The sequence below is a fragment of the Oncorhynchus nerka genome, linkage group LG10 (genome assembly GCF_034236695.1).
Source record: "Oncorhynchus nerka isolate Pitt River linkage group LG10, Oner_Uvic_2.0, whole genome shotgun sequence".
NCBI lineage: Eukaryota > Metazoa > Chordata > Actinopteri > Salmoniformes > Salmonidae > Oncorhynchus > Oncorhynchus nerka.
The window spans coordinates 95,537,055-95,559,560 of record NC_088405.1 but is presented as its reverse complement, the minus strand read 5'-3'; the positions used below and the strand labels follow the sequence as shown (position 1 = coordinate 95,559,560).

At 44.2% G+C, this 22,506-nt stretch overlaps 1 protein-coding gene across 10 annotated transcripts in view; it reads right to left on the bottom strand.

Moving 5' to 3' along the window:
- The window catches only part of LOC115136247 (core histone macro-H2A.1), a 29,821-nt gene that overhangs the window by 6,967 nt on the left and 348 nt on the right, over positions 1-22,506 (bottom strand). Inside the window, exons 2-9 of one of the 10 annotated variants that reach the window (XR_003864587.2) lie at positions 21,462-21,686; positions 20,697-20,891; positions 19,378-19,484; positions 18,903-19,097; positions 14,163-14,273; positions 3,581-3,680; positions 3,056-3,142; positions 1,318-1,405 (exon numbers count right to left, since the gene is read on the bottom strand). Coding sequence is in view for 8 of the 10 variants with exons in the window: in XM_065023974.1 (XP_064880046.1) it covers positions 1,316-1,405; positions 3,581-3,680; positions 14,163-14,273; positions 18,903-19,097; positions 19,378-19,484; positions 20,697-20,891; positions 21,462-21,603 (940 nt within the window). In the remaining 2 variants the exon portion in view is untranslated. Of the gene's footprint in view, positions 1-1,315; positions 1,406-3,051; positions 3,143-3,580; positions 3,681-14,162; positions 14,274-18,902; positions 19,098-19,377; positions 19,485-20,696; positions 20,892-21,461; positions 21,687-22,210 lie in introns of those variants that run through there. The other 9 variants (XR_003864586.2, XM_065023980.1, XM_065023974.1 and 6 more) reach the window with 9 other exon arrangements.

The window sequence follows — 22,506 nt, the reverse complement described above, 5'->3', positions numbered from 1 at the left end:
TGCTTTCTCCCTACCTCCAGGGGACTGGTATTGGTTTCTCCCTACCTCCAGGGGACTGGTATTGCTTTCTCCCTACCTCCAGGGGACTTTCTCCCTACCTCCAGGGGACTGGTATTGCTTTCTCCCTACCTCCAGGGGACTGGTATTGCTTTCTCCCTACCTCCAGGGGACTGGTATTGCTTTCTCCTACCTCCAGGGGACTGGTATTGCTTTCTCCCTACCTCCAGGGTACTGGTATTGCTTTCTCCCTACCTCTAGGGGACTGGTATTGCTTTCTCCCCTCTAGGGGACTGGTATTGCTTTCTCCCTACCTCTAGGGGACTGGTATTGCTTTCTCCCTACCTCCAGGGTACTGGTCTCCTACCTCCAACCACCTCCAGGGGACTGGTATTGGTTTCTCCCTACCTCTAGGGGACTGGTATTGCTTTCTCCCTACCTCCAGGGGACTGGTATTGCTTTCTCCCTACCTCCAGGGGACTGGTATTGCTTTCTCCCTACCTCCAGGGGACTGGTATTGCTTTCTCCCTACCTCCAGGGGACTGGTATTGGTTTCTCCCTACCTCCAGGGGACTGGTATTGGTTTCTCCCTACCTCCAGGGGACTGGTATTGGTTTCTCCCTACCTCCAGGGGACTGGTATTGGTTTCTCCCTACCTCTAGGGGACTGGTATTGCTTTCTCCCTACCTCCAGGGGACTGGTATTGCTTTCTCCCTACCTCCAGGGGACTGGTATTGCTTTCTCCCTACCTCCAGGGGACTGGTATTGCTTTCTCCCTACCTCCAGGGGACTGGTATTGCTTTCTCCCTACCTCCAGGGGACTGGTATTGCTTTCTCCCTACCTCCAGGGGACTGGTATTGGTTTCTCCCTACCTCCAGGGGACTGGTATTGGTTTCTCCCTACCTCCAGGGGACTGGTATTGCTTTCTCCCTACCTCTATGGGGACTGGTATTGGTTTCTCCCTACCTCTAGGGGACTGGTATTGGTTTCTCCCTACCTCTAGGGGACTGGTATTGGTTTCTCCCTACCTCTAGGGGACTGGTATTGCTTTCTCCCTACCTCCAGGGGACTGGTATTGCTTTCTCCCTACCTCCAACCACCTCCAGGGGACTGGTATTGGTTTCTCCCTACCTCCAGGGGACTGGTATTGGTTTCTCCCTACCTCCAGGGGACTGGTATTGGTTTCTCCCTACCTCCAGGGGACTGGTATTGGTTTCTCCCTACCTCCAGGGGACTGGTATTGGTTTCTCTCTACCTCCAGGGGACTGGTATTGGTTTCTCCCTACCTCCAGGGGACTGGTATTGGTTTCTCCCTACCTCCAGCCACTTCCAGGGGACCGTTCTTCTTCCGTAACTCCAACATGGCGTCCACAAACTCCTCCCCTCCCTTCTTCTCCAGAGCACCACCTGTAGGGAAACAGTCTGGGGTCTTTAGTGTCCTCCTGTTGTTGTTGTTGTTGGGGTGAGTGCAGACAGACAGACAGACAGACAGACTGAGGGAGAGGGACGGACAAGCGGACAGACAGCAGACATGCATCTGGTTCTGAGCTGAGTGAGAGCTGTGTGAGAGAGGCAAGACAGTTCTTTCATTTGACCTCTCTGAATCTCTTTGCCCCACTGTACACCACAGTTCCCATGTAGCTGAGTGGACAAAACATTAAGAACAGCTGGTTCTTTCCATGACAGACTGACCGAGTGAAGCCAGGTGGAAGCCATGATCCTTTATTGTTCAAATCGAATTCAAAAATCAGTGTAGATGAAGTGGAAGAGACGGGTTAAATAATCATTTTTAAGCCTTGAGACAATCGATTCATGGATTGTGTATGTGTGCCGTTCAGAGAGTTAAACGGGGCAAGACAAAATATATTGAAGTGCCTTTGAACAGGGGTACTGGTAGTGAGTTCCAGGCACACCTATATATATATATGTATGTGTGTGTCAAGAACTGCAACGCTGTTGGGTAATCAAGAATGGTCCACCACCTTGACACACAAGTGTGGGAAGCATTGGAGTCAACGTGGGCCTAGCATCCCTGTGGACCTTGTAGTCCATTCCCTAATGAGGGCAAAAGGGAGGGTGCAACTTGGGGTGACAGGGTAGCCTAGTGGTTAGAGCGTTGGACTAGTAACCGGAAGGTTGCAAGTTCAAACCCCCGAGCTGACAAGGTGCAAATCTGTCGTTCTGCCCCTGAACAAGGCAGTTAACCCACTGTTCCCAGGCAGTCATTGAAAATAAGAATTTGTTCTTAACTGACTTGCCTCGTTAAATAAAAGTTCAAATTAAAATAGGAAGTTGTTCTTAATGGTTTTGTACTCTCAGTGTATAAAGCAACTCAATATTACTACTGGTTATTAAAGAGCATTCTAATGTAGTAGACTTTTCCTTTTCACTTGATCAGATGGTGAATTTTTTTTGTTTGACACTTTCTAGGTGTTAAATTTCAGATTTAGCATCAATTCCCTTCTGATCAGTCAGAGGGTAGTCACAGGGTAGTGATGCAGGCAGATAGTCAGAGAGGAGAGGAAGTTTAATGTCAGAGTGGTAACAAAAAAACAACATCCACATAAAAGAAATAGGGAAATACAAGCAGATGTAAGAAAATATAGTTTTTTTTAAAAACAGAAAACAAAGAGGAATTAAGGCCTTTTAGAGGTTACCAAAACACAAAGCATTGGTGCATGTTCTTCCAACTTCTCAACATAATTTTTTTTTTTAATTTAAAAAAGAAAAAAGTTATTAGTTACACAGTAATTGGTGGTTCAATAAGAGTTTTACTTTCATAAACATAAGTATGGCTAGGCAACCTAACCTCAGATCCAAATACATAAAACAGACCATCTCTCACGCGTTGACGTCAATCTCTTATTGGTCAATGCAACGATTAAAAAAAAAACAGAAAAAAGTCTGAATTACATCTAGAAAGTTAGAATTCCACCCCGAGAACAAATTTGTCTAAGAGGAGGAAGAAGAAGATGCATTATGGGATACTTTGCTACAGGTGTCGGCACGGTAACACGTTGTACCCATGGTGATGAGGGAGGGTTCTATATTACCTACTTCACCACCAGTGTAGAGGGTGGAATTGGTCGGGTGAACAACAGCCTCGCTGTCAATGGTGGAAATGTCGGCTTGCACAACTTGCAACTACAAACAATGACAACAGGCAATCAACATTGGAGGTAAAAACACAGTGAGAGGGGAAGGGGGGAGAGGATGAAGAACAATAAAACATAAAGGGGATCGGGGAGAAAGAACGGAGAGGAGGTGAGAGTGCTGTGCTCCTTATTTACTTATTTCAGGAACACAGGAGACTGACTGACTGACCAATCCAGAGAGACAGACCAACAACAATAACATCCATGACAGGCAGGGAGGGGGGACGGGGGGGTGACAACTGCTCTGCAGAGATTTGACAAAATCCTAGAATTTCATCTGAGGGAATAAGGCTGAGATCCAATGTGTGTGTATTAATTAAAAAAAAAAAACATTTGTTTCTAATAAACTAGTCAATTTGGGGGATGGTGTCCCATTTAAGTTCAGCATTCAAGGATCTTTCAAACCGCAGAGTGAAAGGGAGCTCACCTAGATCATCTTTAAGGTCAATGTCTGCATTGGTGGGGTTGATGACCCCCTCCACGTCAAAGCCAGCCAAGTTACTGACCTCACTGTGAACCAGGTTTAGCTGGGGGGGGAGAGCATGCCACCAGCAAGCAGGGAGGGGGGGAGCAAAGCCGTTAGATCGATCAAAACCACACCTTAGTGCTCAAACCACACCTTAGTGCGGGACTGATTTGGTACAAGTAGAATTTAGAAGAGTGCAGGATTCAGAAAGCAAACGTCACAGTAAAGAACAGTTAACCTGTTAACCTGTTAGTTTGAAACACTGTAACTGAAAAAAAGATTTTAAAAAAAGAAAGAAAGAAGATATGAGCTTCTAGAAAAACATTCCGATTACTGAGTATTGAGCCAGGTGTTTCAGATTTTAGGCAACTGGCAGCGAGGTACATTTAGAAAGAATTTAGAAAGCAGAGGAGGATAGAACAAACTGTTTCGGTCAAAAACAATCCCAAACCAGAATGACACCATCAGAGAGTAGATAAACTCATTCAAAATGTTTACAATAGCCCAGAAAATGACTTGATATGCATGAATGAATACGTGCGGATTCACTTCTACTGTGACTGTGAAAAAAACTATATATATATTTTTTTTTTTTAAAGAAGGAAGGAGGCAGCGAATACAGTACATAAACTAAATGGCCTTCGTCCTAAATGACACCCTGTACCCCAAAGCACACTTTTTAATTTGATTATTTCACCTTTATTTAACCAGGTAGGCCAGTTGAGAACAAGTTCTCATTTACAACTGCGACCTGACCAAGATAAAGCAAAGCAGTGCGACACAAACTAACACAGAGTTACATGTGGGATAAACAAAACGTACAGTCAATAACACAATAGAAAAATCTGTATACAGTGTGTGCAAACGAAGTAAGGAGGAAAGGCAATAAAATATAGGCCAATAGTATGTAGGGACGCAGACTTCTAGTCAAGTCTCTTCCCAAAACCATGGTGTCTGAAAACACAGAGCCAGGAAACGATCAAAGTGAGATGACTTGTACAGACAGTTGAAGTAGGAAGTTGACATACACCTTAGCCAAATACATTTAAACTCAGTTTTTCACAATTCCTGACATTTAATCGTTTTAAAAGTCATCCCGTCTTAGGTCACCATTTTATTTTAAGAATGTGAAATGTCAGAATAATAGTAGAGAGAATGATTTATTTCAGCTTTTATTTATTTCATCACATTCCCAGTGGGCCAGAAGTTTCCATACACTCAATTAGTATTTGGTAGCATTGCCTTTAAATTGTTTAATTTGGGTCGAACGTTTTGGGTAGCCTTCCACAAGCTTCCCACAATAAATTGGGTGAATTGCAGCCCATTCCTCCAGACAGAGCTGGTGTAACTGAGTCAGTTTTGTAGGCCTCCTTGCTAGCAAATGCTTTTTCAGTTCTGCCCACAAATGTACTATAGGATTGAGGTCAGGGCTTTGTGATGGCCACTCCAATACCTTAACTTTGTTGTCCTTAAGCCATTTTGCCACAACTTTGGAAGTATGCTTGGGGTCATTGTCCATTTGGAAGACCCATTTGCGACCAAGCTTTAAATTCCTGTCTGATGTCTTGAGATGTTTCTTCAATATATCCAGATAATTTTACTTCATCATAATGCCATCTATTTTGTGAAGTGCACCAGTCCCTCCTTCAGCAAAGCACCCCCCCCCCCCCCCCCTAACATGATGCTGCCACCCCAGTGCTTCACGGTTGAGATGGGAGGCTTGAAAACCAAAGAACACCCCTTTTCCTTTAAATATAACGATGGTCATTATGGCCAAACCGTCTATTTTTGTTTCATCAGACCAGAGGACATTTCTCCAAAAAGTACCATCCTTGTCCCCATGTGCAGTTGCAAACCGTAGTCTGGCTTTTTTATGGCGGTTTTGGAGCAGTGGCTTCTTCCTTGCTGAGTGGCCATTCAGGTTACATAGATATAGGACTCGTTTTACTGTGTTTCCTCCAGCATCTTCACAAGGTCCTTTGCTGTTGTTCTGGGATTGATTTGCACTTTTCGCACCAAAGTACGTTCATCTCTAGGAGACAGAACGTGTCTACTTCCTGAGCGGTATGACGGCTGCGTGGGCCCATGGTGTTTATACTTGCGTACTATTGTTTGTACAGATCAACGTGGTACCTTCAGGCATTTGGAAATTGCTCTCAAGGATGAACCAGACTTGTGGAGGTCTACAAATTGTTTTCTGAGGTCTTGGCTTATTTCTTTTGTTTTTCCCATGATGTCAAGCAAAGAGGCACTGAGTTTGAAGTTAGGCCTTGAAATACATCCACAGGTACACCTCCAATTGACTCAAATGATATCAATTAGCCTATCAGAAGCTTCTAAAGCCATGACATAATTTTCTGGAATTTTATAAGCTGTTTAAAAGGTACAGTCAACTTGGTGTATGTAAACTTCTGACCCACTGGAATTGTGATACAGTGATTTATAAGTGAAATAATCTGTCTGTAAACAATTGTTGGAAAAATTACTTGTCTCACGCACAAAAGTAAATGTCCTAACCGACTTGCCAAAACTATAGTTTGTTAACAAGAAATTTGTGGGGTGGTTGAAAAACGGGTTTTAATGACTCCAACCTAAGTGTATGTAAACTTCCGATTTCAACTGTAAATCTGAATGGATAAAGTCTGCTTTCATTCAGAAGGACCCACCACCAGTGAATGGTAAATTAGGTTAATGGCATTCATTATTACATTTTCCTTTCAACAAAATGCAGCAATCTTTGCTCCTTCATCAACTGCGCTACCCCTAACAGTAGAACATCTAATTGCCAACCACATACTTCAAATTACTTGAATTCCATTGATTTAATGTAGGTTTCTTTCCATAAAATCTAACTAAAACATATATATTTTTTAAAAAAAGGTCATAAATGTTTTACATTTCACTATAGTACAACGGTTTGATTTGTCTAATCTTAGCCATTTCTTCTTAGCTAGCTACATAGCCGTCTTTGTATCAAAGATAATTGCGTAATTATCGTATTTCGTCGTCTTAACGCAGTCTACACTGCTATCTGCCCAGCAGCTAGCCAGCTAGCCAGCTAGCTAACGTCCACCGTCTATCGAATAGCAGCACTAAAAACTATTACACTCAACTGAATGACCTGATTAGTGTAGTGTTAGCTAGCTACATAGTTGTCTTTGCTGTCTTCGTATCCAAGATAATTGTGTAGTTTAGAGTTTGTAGTCTTAGAGTGATTATCTTAATTTACCGAGGTTAGCTAGCCAGCTATTTGTCGTCCTTAACGTAGGAGACACTGCTAGCTAGCCAACAGCTAGCCAACGTCCACTGAATTGAACTTCCTCACTCAACAACCCGGTCGCATTCCGCTTCGCTCCACAGGTAGTATCACATTTTCATTTCATTTCATTACAGTACAACGGTTTGATTTGTTTGATCGTAGCTAGCTACATAGCTAGCTACATAGCCATCTTTGTATCAAAGATAATTGTGTAGTCTAGAGCGATTTTCTAGGTTAGCTAGCCAGCTATTGTCGTTCTTTTAACGCAACGTAATCAACACTGCTAGCTAGCCAGCTAGCCCCCGAATAGCAGCACTGTCGAAACTATCACACCCAACGGAACGACTTGATTAGTGTAGTGTCAACAACGCAGCCACTGCCAGCTAGCCTACTTCAGCAGTACTGTATCATTTTAATCATTTTAGTCAATAAGATTCTTGCTACGTAAGCTTAACTTTCTGAACATTCAAGACGTGTAGTCCACTTGTCATTCCAATCTCCTTTGCATTAGCGTAGCCTCTTCTGTAGCCTGTCAACTATGTGTCTGTCTATCCCTGTTCTCTCCTCTCTGCACAGACCATACAAACGCTCCACACCGCGTGGCCGCGGCCACCCTAATCTGGTGGTCCCAGCGCGCACGACCCACGTGGAGTTCCAGGTCTCCGGTAGCCTCTGGAACTGCCGATCTGCGGCCAACAAGGCAGAGTTCATCTCAGCCTATGCCTCCCTCCAGTCCCTCGACTTCTTGGCACTGACGGAAACATGGATCACCACAGATAACACTGCTACTCCTACTGCTCTCTCTTCGTCCGCCCACGTGTTCTCGCACACCCGAGAGCTTCTGGTCAGCGGGGTGGTGGCACCGGGATCCTCATCTCTCCCAAGTGGTCATTCTCTCTTTCTCCCCTTACCCATCTGTCTATCGCCTCCTTTGAATTCCATGCTGTCACAGTTACCAGCCCTTTCAAGCTTAACATCCTTATCATTTATCGCCCTCCAGGTTCCCTCGGAGAGTTCATCAATGAGCTTGATGCCTTGATAAGCTCCTTTCCTGAGGACGACTCACCTCTCACAGTTCTGGGCGACTTTAACCTCCCCACCTCTACCTTTGACTCATTCCTCTCTGCCTCCTTCTTTCCACTCCTCTCCTCTTTTGACCTCACCCTCTCACCTTCCCCCCTACTCACAAGGCAGGCAATACGCTCGACCTCATCTTTACTAGATGCTGTTCTTCCACTAACCTCATTGCAACTCCCCTCCAAGTCTCCGACCACTACCTTGTATCCTTTTCCCTCTCGCTCTCATCCAACACTTCCCACACTGCCCCTACTCGGATGGTATCGCGCCGTCCCAACCTTCGCTCTCTCTCCCCCGCTACTCTCTCCTCTTCCATCCTATCATCTCTTCCCTCTGCTCAAACCTTCTCCAACCTATCTCCTGATTCTGCCTCCTCAACCCTCCTCTCCTCCCTTTCTGCATCCTTTGACTCTCTATGTCCCCTATCCTCCAGGCCGGCTCGGTCCTCCCCTCCCGCTCCGTGGCTCGACGACTCATTGCGAGCTCACAGAACAGGGCTCCGGGCAGCCGAGCGGAAATGGAGGAAAACTCGCCTCCCTGCGGACCTGGCATCCTTTCACTCCCTCCTCTCTACATTTTCCTCTTCTGTCTCTGCTGCTAAAGCCACTTTCTACCACTCTAAATTCCAAGCATCTGCCTCTAACCCTAGGAAGCTCTTTGCCACCTTCTCCTCCCTCCTGAATCCTCCTCCCCCTTCCCCCTCCTCCCTCTCTGCAGATGACTTCGTCAACCATTTTGAAAAGAAGGTCGACGACATCCGATCCTCGTTTGCTAAGTCAAACGACACCGCTGGTTCTGCTCACACTGCCCTACCCTGTGCTCTGACCTCTTTCTCCCCTCTCTCTCCAGATGAAATCTCGCGTCTTGTCTTCAAGACTAGTCATTCAACTGAGACTGCTCTTCTCTGTATCACGGAGGCGCTCCGCACTGCTAAAGCTAACTCTCTCTCCTCTGCTCTCATCCTTCTAGACCTATCGGCTGCCTTCGATACTGTGAACCATCAGATCCTCCTCTCCACCCTCTCTGAGTTGGGCATCTCCGGCGCGGCCCACGCTTGGATTGCGTCCTACCTCACAGGTCGCTCCTACCAGGTGGCGTGGCGAGAATCTGTCTCCTCACCACGTGCTCTCACCACTGGTGTCCCCCAGGGCTCTGTTCTAGGCCCTCTCCTATTCTCGCTATACACCAAGTCACTTGGCTCTGTCATAACCTCACATGGTCTCTCCTATCATTGCTATGCAGACGACACACAATTAATCTTCTCCTTTCCCCCTTCTGACGACCAGGTGGCGAATCGCATCTCTGCATGTCTGGCAGACATATCAGTGTGGATGACGGATCATCACCTCAAGCTGAACCACGGCAAGACGGAGCTGCTCTTCCTCCCGGGGAAGGACTGCCCGTTCCATGATCTCGCCATCACGGTTGACAACTCCATTGTGTCCTCCTCCCAGAGCGCTAAGAACCTTGGCGTGATCCTGGACAACACCCTGTCGTTCTCAAATAACATCAAGGCGGTGGCCCGTTCCTGTAGGTTCATGCTCTACAACATCCGCAGAGTACGACCCTGCCTCACACAGGAAGCGGCGCAGGTCCTAATCCAGGCACTTGTCATCTCCCGTCTGGATTACTGCAACTCGCTGTTGGCTGGGCTCCCTGCCTGTGCCATTAAACCCCTACAGCTCATCCAGAACGCCGCAGCCCGTCTGGTGTTCAACCTTCCCAAGTTCTCTCACGTCACCCCGCTCCTCCGCTCTCTCCACTGGCTTCCAGTTGAAGCTCGCATCCGCTACAAGACCATGGTGCTTGCCTACGGAGCTGTGAGGGGAACGGCACCTCAGTACCTCCAGGCTCTGATCAGGCCCTACACCCAAACAAGGGCACTGCGTTCATCCACCTCTGGCCTGCTCGCCTCCCTACCACTGAGGAAGTACAGTTCCCGCTCAGCCCAGTCAAAACTGTTCGCTGCTCTGGCCCCCCAATGGTGGAACAAACTCCCTCACGACGCCAGGACAGCGGAGTCAATCACCACCTTCCGGAGACACCTGAAACCCCACCTCTTTAAGGAATACCTAGGATAGGATAAAGTAATCCTTCTCACCCCCCTTAAAAGATTTAGATGCACTATTGTAAAGTGGCAGTTCCACTGGATGTCATAAGGTGAACGCACCAATTTGTAAGTCGCTCTGGATAAGAGCGTCTGCTAAATGACTTAAATGTAAATGTAAATGTTTTATAGAATTGGGCATAAAAATCATTGGACAGATATAAAAATTTTAAAAAACAGACATCGACTAATGACGTTTTCCAAACTTTCTTTCAACAAGGGGCACTTCACTGCCAAAATAGTCTCAACGAGCAAATAGACGTTGAGCCTGATGAACCACAAACACCTTCTCACTCACACCATCCTAGCTGCCAGCTATGGCAGCACCCACTCTACAGTAGATAAACTGGTTAGTTTAGTTTATTAGCGTATGTTTGCGAGGCCAAAGTACGAGGTGACATCAGCAAGTGAACAAAGAAAATAAAGCACTCGATTGTCTTCATTGCAGGGGAGCAGCAGCGAGGAGCGGAACTCTTTCCAGATACACAGTAACCAATCATGTAGCAGTAACCAATCATGTAGCAGTAGCCAATCATGTAGCAGTAGCCAATCATGTAGCAGTAGCCAATCATGTAGCAGTAGCCAATCATGTAGCAGTAGCCAATCATGTAGCAGTAACCAATCATGTAGCAGTAGCCAATCATGTAGCAGTAGTCAATAATGTAGCAGTAACCAATCATGTAGCAGTAGCCAATCATGTAGCAGTAACCAATCATGTAGCAGTAACCAATCATGTAGCAGTAGCCAATCATGTAGCAGTAACCAATCATGTAGCAGTAACCAATCATGTAGCAGTAGCCAATCATGTAGCAGTAACCAATCATGTAGCAGTAACCAATCATGTAGCAGTAACCAATCATGTAGCAGTAACCAATCATGTAGCAGTAGCCAATCATGTAGAAGTAGCCAATCATGTAGCAGTAGCCAATCATGTAGCAGTAGCCAATCATGTAGCAGTAACCAATCATGTAGCAGTAACCAATCATGTAGCAGTAACCAATCATGTAGCAGTAGCCAATCATGTAGCTGTAGCAGTAGCCAATCATGTAGCAGTAACCATGATGTGTCTTAAGTGGCACCCTAGTCCCTATATAGTGCACTACATTTGACCACAAATCTATGTGCCCTGGTCAAAAATAATGCACTGTAGAGGCAATAGGGTGCCCTCTCTTTGGGCAATGGGGTGCCCTCTCTTTGGGCAATAGGGTGCCCTAAGTTGCCATTTGGAGCGTAACCCATGGGATTCGAGGGGTGTAACTGGTCTAACAGTCGACACTGGAAGGATATCCTTCTACAAATGGCTTGAGAAAGTATCACTTCTTCCACATATTGTTGTGTTACAGCCTGAATTTAAAATGAATTACATTGATATTTCACATCACACAAAATACCCCATAATATCAAAGTGGATTCATGTTTTTAGAAATGTTTACAAATAAATATAAAAAACATAAATTGAAAGATTAAATGTATCGAGTCAATAAGCAAAGAAGGTCTATTGGTAGATGGGTAAAAAAAAAAAAAAGCAGACACTGAATATCCCTTTGAGCATGGTGAGGTTATTAAATACACTTTGGATGGTGCATCAATATCCTCAGTCACCACAAAGATACAGGCGTCCTTCCTAACTCAGTTGCCGGAGAGGAAGGAAATCGCTCAGGGATTTCACCATGAGGCCAATGGTGACTTTAGAATAGTTACAGAGTTTAATGGCTGTGATAGAAGAAAACTGAGAATGGCTCAACACCTTTGTAGTTACACCACAATACTAACCTTATTGACAGAGGGAAAACAAGGAAGCCAAAACGTGCATCCTGTTGGCAATAAGGCACTAAATAAAACTGCAACAGATGTGGCAAAGGAATCAACTTTGCTTTGCTATGGTTTTGCGATGTGTTATGTTTGGGGAAAATCCAACCAACACATCACAGAGTACCACTCTTCATATTTTTAAGAATGGTGGTGGCTGCATCATGTTATGGGTATGCTTGCCATCGGCAAGTACAAGGGAGTATTTTAGAATAAAAAGAAACGGAAGAGCTATTTTGCACAGGCAAAATCCAAGAGGAAACCCTGGTTCAGTCTGCTTTCCAACAGACACATTCACCTTTCAGCAGGACAATAACCTAAAATGCAAGACCAAATAAACACTGGAGTTGATTACCAAGACAACATTGAATGGCTACAGGTTATCTACAAGTCTCTGCTAGGTAAAGCCCCGCCTTATCTCAGCTCACTGGTCACCATAGCAGCACCCACTCGTAGCACGCGCTCCAGCAGGTATATCTCACTGGTCACCCCCAAAGCCAATTCCTCCTTTGGTCGTCTTTCCTTCCAGTTCTCTGCTGCCCATGACTGGAACGAATTGCAAAAATCTCTGAAGCTGGAGACTCACATCTCCCTCACTAGCTTTAAGCACCAGCTGTCAGAACAGTTTACAGATCACTGCACCTGTACATAGCCCATCTGTAAACAGCCTATCTACCTACCTCATCCCCATACTGGTATTTATTTATTTATTTTGTTCCTTTGCACCACAGTATCTCTACCTGCACATTCATCTACTGCACATTACCATTCCAGTGTTTAATTGCTATAATGTAATTACTTCGCCTCCATGGCCTATTTATTTCCTTAACTTACCTCATTTACACTCACTGTATATAGACTCTTTGTTTTCTTTTGTTCTACTGTATTATTGACTGTATGTTTTGTTTATTCCGTGTGTAACTCTGTGTTGTTGTGTGTCGAATTGCTACGCTTTGTCTTGACCAGGTCACAGTTGCAAATGAGAACATGTTCTCAACTGGCCTACCTGGTTAAATAAAGGTGAAATAAATCAAATAAAAATAAAAATAAATGGAATGTTCCTGAGTGGCCTAGTTAAAGTTTTGACTTAAATCAGCTTGAAAATCTATGGCAAGAGTTAAAAATGTCTGTCTAGCAATGATCAACATCCAATTTGTATTTATTTAACTTGACAAGAGTTGCAGAATTTTAATGTGCAAATATTGTACAATCCAGGTGTGCAAAGCTCTTAAGAGACTTACCCAGAAAAACTCACAGCTGTAAGCGCTGATAAAGGTGATTCCAACATGTATTGACTCAGAAGTGTGAATATATTTCTGTATTTCATTTTCAATACATTTGCAAAAATTGTCTAAAAACATGTCTTCACTTTGTCATTATGGGGTATTGTGTGTCGATGGGTGAATTTTTAAAAAAACATTTCATACATTTTTTTTTTTTTAATTTCAGGCTCTAACACAATAAAATATGGAATAAGTCAAGAGGTATAAGGACTTTATAAAGGATTCCGTACAGGAAACTCATGCTGATTGACCGGGGAGAAACATAAATTTATGTGAAAGGTTGATCCATAAAAAAAACTGTTATACATTTTGCTGCCATAGTCAAAGTTTCAGAACAATTAATTAATCTATATACAAAACAAATAAATGGTCTATAAAAATAGGAATGTTTAGGAAATGAGAAAACAATGTTAAGTGAAGCAGTACATAAGATGATGTCATCTCCTCTATATTCTCCACTATAATGTCTTGGTTCCTGTGAGTGTTAAGTGAAGCAGTACATAAGATGATGTCATCTCCTCTATATTCTCCACTATAATGTCTTGGTTCCTGTGAGTGTTAAGTAGCGCAGTACATAAGATGATGTCATCTCCTCTATATTCTCCACTATAATGTCTTGGTTCCTGTGAGTGTTAAGTAAAGCAGTACATAAGATGATGTCATCTCCTCTATATTCTCCACTATAATGTCTTGGTTCCTGTGAGTGTTAAGTAAAGCAGTACATAAGATGATGTCATCTCCTCTATATTCTCCACTATAATGTCTTGGTTCCTGTGAGTGTTAAGTGAAGCAGTACATAAGATGATGTCATCTCCTCTATATTCTCCACTATAATGTCTTGGTTCCTGTGAGTGCGCATATGAATATTCCGTCGTATTTCCCCCTCAATACACCATCCACTATCAGCAACGCCACCCTGAATGCATGTAACCCTTTGTTAATCTCAATGAGGAGAAGCTGCGAGGCCTCTATGAGAAGTGACGTAGTAGTAGTGACGGACGAACCTACCTTCTGACCCAGGAAAAGACTCTTGGTGGAGAGGACAGTGAATCCGTCCGTAGGTATTCCTTCCGTGGTGCTGTCTGCCGAGGCAGCTTTGCTCACCTCTCCCTGTTTCTGCTGGGCCAGAGAGACATATGAGAAACATCAGGTGATATTATGTAGGTCTAGACAACACTGTCCAAAACACTCAGTGACATTAGGACATTTGCATAAGGGAGTTAACCATAATAAATTTGAACCTCAATTGTATTATCATGTTGACATTTATGGGGTCTACATTCAAAGTCTCCACCTGAAACAACTTGCCTGTATAACATACTGTATACCTTAGCTTTGAGTTATATTATAAACCGGGTGGTTCGAGACCAGAATGCAGATTGTCTGAAAGCCGTGGTATATCAGACTGTATACCACAAGGTATGACATTTTTTATTAACCTGTTTATATTAGCAATAAGGCACGGGCTGTATCCGGGCCTCTAGCGTGGCTACGGGCTGTATCCGGGCCTCTAGCGTGGCTACGGGCTGTATCCGGGCCTCTAGCGTGGCTACGGGCTGTATCCGGGCCTCTAGCGTGGCTACGGGCTGTATCCGGGCCTCTAGCGTGGCTACGGGCTGTATCCGGGCCTCTAGCGTGGCTACGGGCTGTATCCGGGCCTCTAGCGTGGCTACGGGCTGTATCCGGGCCTCTAGCGTGGCTACGGGCTGTATCCGGGCCTCTAGCGTGGCTACGGGCTGTATCCGGGCCTCTAGCGTGGCTACGGGCTGTATCCGGGCCTCTAGCGTGGCTACGGGCTGATCAGGGTGATTCCCTGATCCACCTCTACGCAGACGACACCATTCTGTATACTTCTGGCCCTTCCTTGGAAACTGTGCTAGCTAACCTCCAAACGAGCTTCAATGTCATACAACACTCCTTCTGTGGCCTCCAACTGCTCTTAAACGCTAGTAAAACCAAATGCATGCTTTTCAACCGATCGCTGCCTGCACCCGCATGCCCGACTAGCATCACCACCCTGGATGGTTCCGACCTAGAATATGTGGACATCTATAAGTACCTAGGTGTCTGGCTGGACTGCAAACTCTCCTTCCAGACTCATATCAAACATCTCCAATCCAAAATCAAATCTAGAGTCAGCTTTCTATTTCGCAACAAAGCCTCCTTCACTCAGGCCGCAAAACTTACCCTAGTAAAAGTGACTATCCTACCAATCCTCGACTTCGGCGATGTTATCTACAAAATAGCTTCCAATACTCTACTCAGCAAACTGGATGCAGTTTATCACAGTGCCATCCGTTTTGTTACTAAAGCACCTTATACCACCCACCACTGCGACCTGTATGCTCTAGTCGGCTGGCCCTCACTACATATTCGTCAACAGACCCACTGGCTCCAGGTCATCTACAAGTCCATGCTAGGTAAAGCTCCGCATTATCTCAGTTCACTGGTCACGATGGCAACACCCACCCGTAGCACGCGTTCCAGCAGGTGTATCTCACTGATCATCCCTAAAGCCAAAACCTCCTTTGGCCACCTTTCCTTCCAGTTCTCTGCTGCCTGCGACTTGAACGAATTGCAAAAATCTCTGAAGTTGGAGACTTTTATCTCCCTCACCAACTTTAAACATCTGCTATCTGAGCAGCTAACCGATCGCTGCAGCTGTACATAGTCCATCGGTATATAGCCCACCCAATTTACCTACCTCATCCCCATACTGTTTTTATTTGATTTACTTTTCTGCTCTTTTGCACACCAGTATCTCTACCTGCACATGTTCATCTGATCATTTATCTGCTAAATTGTGCTAAATTGTAATTATTCGTTCCTATGGCCTATTTATTGCCTACCTCCTCATGCCTTTTGCACATAATGTATATAGATTTTTTTTTCTACTGTGTTATTGACTTGTTTATTGTTTACTCCATGTGTAACTCTGTGTTGTTGTCTGTTCACACTGCTATGCTTTATCTTGGCCAGGTCGCAGTTGTAAATGAGAACTTGTTCTCAACTGGTCTACCTGGTTAAATAAAGGTGTTCTCAACTAGCCTACGTGGTTAAATAAAGGTGTTCTCAACTAGCCTACCTGGTTAAATAAAGGTGTTCTCAACTAGCCTACCTGGTTAAATAAAGGTGTTCTCAACTAGCCTACCTGGTTAAATAAAGGTGTTCTCAACTAGCCTACCTGGTTAAATAAAGGTGAAATAAATCAATCCAGGCATTAGTTTGGTGATAACAGTAGGGTAAATACACATGTAGGTAGAGTCCATTCCTGGTTAAATAAAGGTGAAATAAATAAATAAATCCAGGCATTAGTTTGGTAATAACAGTAGGGTAAATACACATGTAGGTCCATTCTAATGTTTTCTCCGTTTCTTTTTAGAGCTTTGTCACAACGGACCAGTCAGTCAAGACTCGCAAGTACAGAGAAATAAATCGGTATACCTAATATTACATGATTACATCTGTGAAATGATTTCCCTCCCCAAGCATTTAACACCATTCTGCATTTTTTTGTCATCTATTTTCCCAACTTCAAATCACTTTCTTAAAAAAAAATAAAAAAAAAAGTTTTCATTCAGTTACAAAATTAATAGTCCTGGCTGAGCCCCATGGCCGCTTCGGGGGTTACAATGTAGCCTAGCTGGGTCTGTGTGCGCCAAATGAAAAAGCACAGGATATTTATGATAAAACAGCTCTGCTCTACGAGGGGCCAAAAGGGGGCTTAGCCCCTCAGTTGAAACTTGTGCAGCCTCAGTTTTAGTTATATGTCCCTATATAAAAATAGCTAAAAAGTTAGAATGATTGAGTGACAGGTTGGAGCGAAATCTGTACTGAATCGGAGCGCGGTGTGTGTAGGGGGCTATGTGAAGCTATGTGAAGCCACGGGTGGTTAGGTATGACTCCTCTGGGTTTCCATAACAAGTGGTTAACTACTGGTTTAAGTTAACAGTTATAGCTGCTTGCCACCCCACCACTACAAAGTTAAGTTAGCTTCTTAGCTAGCTGTAAAAGGTGTTAGTGTTATAAGCCTATTTTAGCTCTAACCAGCTAATCTGCCACGGTTGATATCAGAAATCAAACAGCTGAGGCCGAACCCAGCAGCGATGATGCTCCTGATCTCTAGCTAGCTCTGACCCTGATGATCTTAGAACAGAGGAGACAGCCCAGGTTAGTCTAGAATCCTACCCTAGTGGGCCTGGCTCCCAAGTGGGTAGGCCTACACCCTCCCAGGCCCAACCAATGGCTGCACCCCCGCCCAGACATGTGAAATCCAGAGATTAGGGCCAAATGAATTCCTTTCAATTGATTGATTTCCTTATGTGAACTTTAACTCAGTAAAATCTTTTAAATTGTTGCATTTATATTTTTGTTCAGTATATTTACAGAACCACCATCTCTAGTAATGCTAGTCCCGTCCAATAGGGCTCTAGTAATACTAGTCCCGTCCAATAGGGCTCTAGTAATGCTAGTCCCGTCCAATAGGGCTCTAGTAATGCTAGTCCCGTCCAATAGGGCTCTAGTAATGCTAGTCCCGTCCAATAGGGCTCTAGTAATGCTAGTCCCGTCCAATAGGGCTCTAGTAATGCTAGTCCCGTCCAATAGGGCTCTAGTAATGCTAGTCCCGTCCAATAGGGCTCTAGTAATGCTAGTCCCGTCCAATAGGGCTCTAGTAATACTAGTCCCGTCCAATAGGGCTCTAGTAATACTAGTCCCGTCCAATAGGGCTCTAGTAATACTAGCCCCGTCCAATAGGGCTCTAGTAATGCTAGCCCCGCCCAATAGGGCTCTAGTAATCCTAGTCCCGTCCAATAGGGCTCTAGTAATCCTAGCCCCGTCCAATAGGGCTCTAGTAATACTAGCCCCGCCCAATAGGGCTCTAGTAATGCTAGCCCCGCCCAATAGGGCTCTAGTAATCCTAGTCCCGTCCAATAGGGCTCTAGTAATCCTAGTCCCGTCCAATAGGGCTCTAGTAATACTAGTCCCGTCTAATTGGGCTCTAGTAATGCTAGCCCCGCCCAATAGGGCTCTAGTAATGCTAGCCCCGCCCAATAGGGCTCTAGTAATGCTAGTCCCGTCCAATAGGGCTCTAGTAATACTAGTCCCGTCCAATAGGACTATAACACGGCAAAGAATAGTGCGCTGCATCATCCCACGGGATCGGTCAAGGCGGTGCACAGCGGAAATATCACCGAAATATTCTAGTCCTTACACATCACCTTCTATATTCAAACAACATAGGCCTTTTTAATGGCTAAATTGATGAGCAAATGCAAAGCTTCACGCTCATCCTTTCTGGTATGCAATAGTATTCTTCCTAGTAGGATTCTGCCATAATGAGGTGGTGTGTACATAGCCGTTTCAGCGTTGTTTTGAGAGTCGAGCAAGAGTCCACTCCAACAACAAAAACGTTATTATTATTTAAAAATAAAATAAAAATCACAGGATCCTGGAGTCGTTCACCCCTACACAGAATGTTTGAGTTTATCCCTCATGTAACAGTATAACTATAGACCGTCCCCTCGCCCATACCCGGGCGCGAACCAGGGACCCTCTGCACACATCAACAACAGTCACCCACGAAGCATCGTTACCCATCGCTCCACAAAAGCCGCGGCTCTTGCAGAGCAAGGGCAACTACTACTTCAAGGTCTCAGACCAAGTGACGTCACCGATTGAAACGCTATTTAGCGCGCGCCGCTAACTAAGCTAGCCGTTTCACATTCGTTACACTCACATATTGTATACCTTAGCTTTGGCTCTTTTCCCTGCAGCTGCCTTTTTGGCTGATTTCTTGGAGGCAGACATCTTGGATTTCTTGATGGCGGGAGGAGGCGTGATGACAGCCTCCAGCTTGCCCTTTGACCCCCTCTTCTTAGCTAGCAGCTCAGGGTGGATGTTAGGTAAGACTCCTCCGGCTGCGATGGTCACACCTTTCAGCAGCTGCAGAGAGAGACAGTCGGTGAAATCACGCGGTCTGCATTGGTTTGCTCCCCTCTCTCTAACTAGCGGATGACCTCACAAAGATGGGGCATGTATTTCAACTAATGTTGCAAAATGCTGGTAACTTTTCCCAAATTCCCAAGGTTTTTACCAGAAACCCCGGTCGGAGGATTCCCAGATTTCCTGTTTATTCCCTCTGGATTCCAGGAATCTTCCAACCAGTATTTCTGGAAAACCTGGGGAATTTTTGGGGGGGAAAGTTACCAGAATAACAGCTGACCTGATTGAGCTCCTCGTCGTTGGCGATGGCTAGAAGGATGTGTCGTGGTGTGACACGTCCTTTCTTATTGTCCCTGGCTGCGTTGCCCGCCAGCTCCAGGATTTCAGCTAGAACACAAGAATAGAGATAGTTAATACAGCTGGACTTGGTGCAGAGGTCTGACAATGTAACTCAAAAGCATCCACTGGCCAGAGGACCAATAAGCCCAAGACCAGCAGCATTGGAGACAAGTCAGAATGAAGCTGCTTTCAGAAGTGGAAGAACAGTGTAGAGTAGTGAGGGCACTGAGAATGCAGGTCCACAGGAGGGATTAAGAATAAATCGATATCTTTAAGGAGCAGTGCAGTTAAAAACAGGATTTTCCTGTTCAATTTTTTTTTTTATGTTAAAAAAGGAATTTAAACACTATGAGGTCAAAATAACAATGAATGTGAAAATTATAAATGGCCTTTTTTCTGTAAGAGCTGTTTGGGAAAAAAATGCCTGGGATTTCCAAGAGTTTGGCTCCAGCAAATACCTTCTCACGCAACAGACGCTGCGAGACACAAAACGAGACAGGATGTCGAATGGTGCCAGATGATGGCGCGTTACTGCCACCAACAGCACGGGTGGTGAAATTACACCTAGAATTATAAACTAGGTACGAGCTAGTGTACTAGATAGCCAGCTAGTGTGTACTAGCCAGCTGCACAAAAGCAACAGTGGTTAACATAACGCCCTGGACAAGAGCTAGTGCGCCAGCTGGTATGTAAGTAACACAATGACGCCCTGGACCAGAGCTGACTGACACCAAACTGACTGGAGACCAACAAATGTCACCAGGTTGCGCGCCCACATACCATCTGAGATGCAAGTGCATACGCTTTGCAGACCACACGGTGTCAGGGGGGGGGGGACATGTTGTTGTTGTTGTTATTTTCATTAAATAAACAGTGATGTATCAGACAGACGTGATGTTTAAAAATATATATATTAGTACAAAAAAAAAATGAATAGGGCTTCAACATCTCCTCTCACTGATCAGTCAATCTCCTAACACGGTAGGGTTGAGCAGCAAACTTTAATTTAGCTAAATATCTCGTCACCAACGTGAACAGTTTGACTGATTTAAAAGTTAACTACTGTACCGTACAACATTGCATTAGTGAGATAATTGTTCTGGAGTATCTCACAACATGGCATCACCAAAAACATTCAAAAGCATTGGAATGCATCCCAAATTACACCCCCCTCCCTATACAGTATACTCCTTCTGACCAGGGCCCAAAGGGGGGTAATTTGGGATAGATCCGGTCATATTGTTTGTTTTGCTTCCTCACCAGTGAGGTACTCCAGAACAGCGGCCATGTAGACTGGGGCACCCACACCGACCCTGTACTTGGGCAGACCCTTCTTGATATAGCGCAGCATTCGCCCCACGGGGAAGATGACTCCGGCCTTCGTCGACCTGGACATCTTGGTGGCCTTCTTTTTCCCTCCTCGGCTGGACATGGTGTCGCTATCCGTGTGAGGTTCTGTTTTTACAGGACAGATTCATGTCTGTTTGGTCACAATCGAGTTGTTGTGAGAAGTATACTAATCAAAACACAATCAAACAAAGGCCTATAAAATACTGTGTTAGAAAATTGGGTATTATTCTATAATGTATAATACATCAAGTCACACTACCAGAATATAAATATGATTTTTATTTTTGTTATTTTTAATTAGGTCATTATTTGCAGAGGAAAAGCCTAAATTCCAAATTAACATATTTTCTCAATACACTCAAGATCTTGAGACAATATGTTTTCTCTTTTTGTGAACGATACATTTTTATTATATTAATTATATTAATTTTAAAAGAATGATGTGAGAGTTGTAAGTGTATTACAACCACCTAGGGAATGCCAAGTTGGCAATTCATCAGCACTAGGCTATTATTCATGAAAACATATCATTTCCCATCACAGGCCTCGTACAGGCTAGCCACAGATGGTTACACACCACATAATGGGATTTAACCAAAGATTGTAGGTTAAATCCCATTACTGGGAGTAACAAGTTAGTCTATAGAAAACGTTGCCAGAGATTTCTCAACTAACCTGGTATTGGCGATGCCATTGTCCTTCTCGATTTGGCCAAACATGTATCTTCTAAAATGTATGTGTCCAGTTGCAGGTGGTGCGTTTGAAAGTAAACATTTTTATCCGTTACTAAAATAAATACAAATGTGTATGCCGCCATCTTGTAGATTTCAAGTCTTCTCTCATTGGCTGAACAGGTGGGTCCACCACAAAGTGCCGCATGTCATGATGACACTCACCTGTCTTGATCAATGAGAGAATATTTGAAATATACAAGATGGCGGCATACACATTGTTGGATTACTTCATGGAGGAAAATATTTTGTTATTTAAATAATGGATCATTTTCTAACTTCAAACACACCACCTGTAACTGGACAAAAAAAAAACATTTTAGAAGATACATGTTTGGCTGAATCGAGAACGAAGATCGTATCGCCAATACCAGGTTCAATTCTCTGGCGACGTTTTGTATAGGCAAACCTGTAACTCCCAGTACTATAATAGATACCAAAAAAATCTTTGTATAAAATCACATTATCTGATGTAACAAATCTTTGGTTATAAATCACATTTTGGTGTAACAATCTGTAGCTATGAACAGGCCTACTTTCTATAAAGTAGCCTAACTCAAGTTCACTTCTACGCAATAAAGGATCAATTGATACGTTATAATACAATGGGCCTAAAACAAATGCATATCATGCTGCTACAAAGGGCTAAAGACATTTCTTTCTGAAGAATAAAATATACAAATTTGCAATGACCAGATTGAGACGTAAATGCACTCCAATTGCCTGAGAAATGAACACAGCAACATCTGTCAGAAAGTCAGAGCCATCCAGGTGCACAAAGACCGCGATTTAAGAGTTATTTGTGTTGTTGTTGCGGAGTCTGTCAAGAGAACGATTTCCTGGTGTAAACGGTCCATTTGATCTCGTCCACATGTAGGCCTAGAGAATGTTTACAAAATGGAATGAAATGGCGCTTAAGGGAGAATGGCACACACACACGAACCCAAGGACATTCGCTTGCTTCACGTCGCGCGTTTGAGTTGCAAATC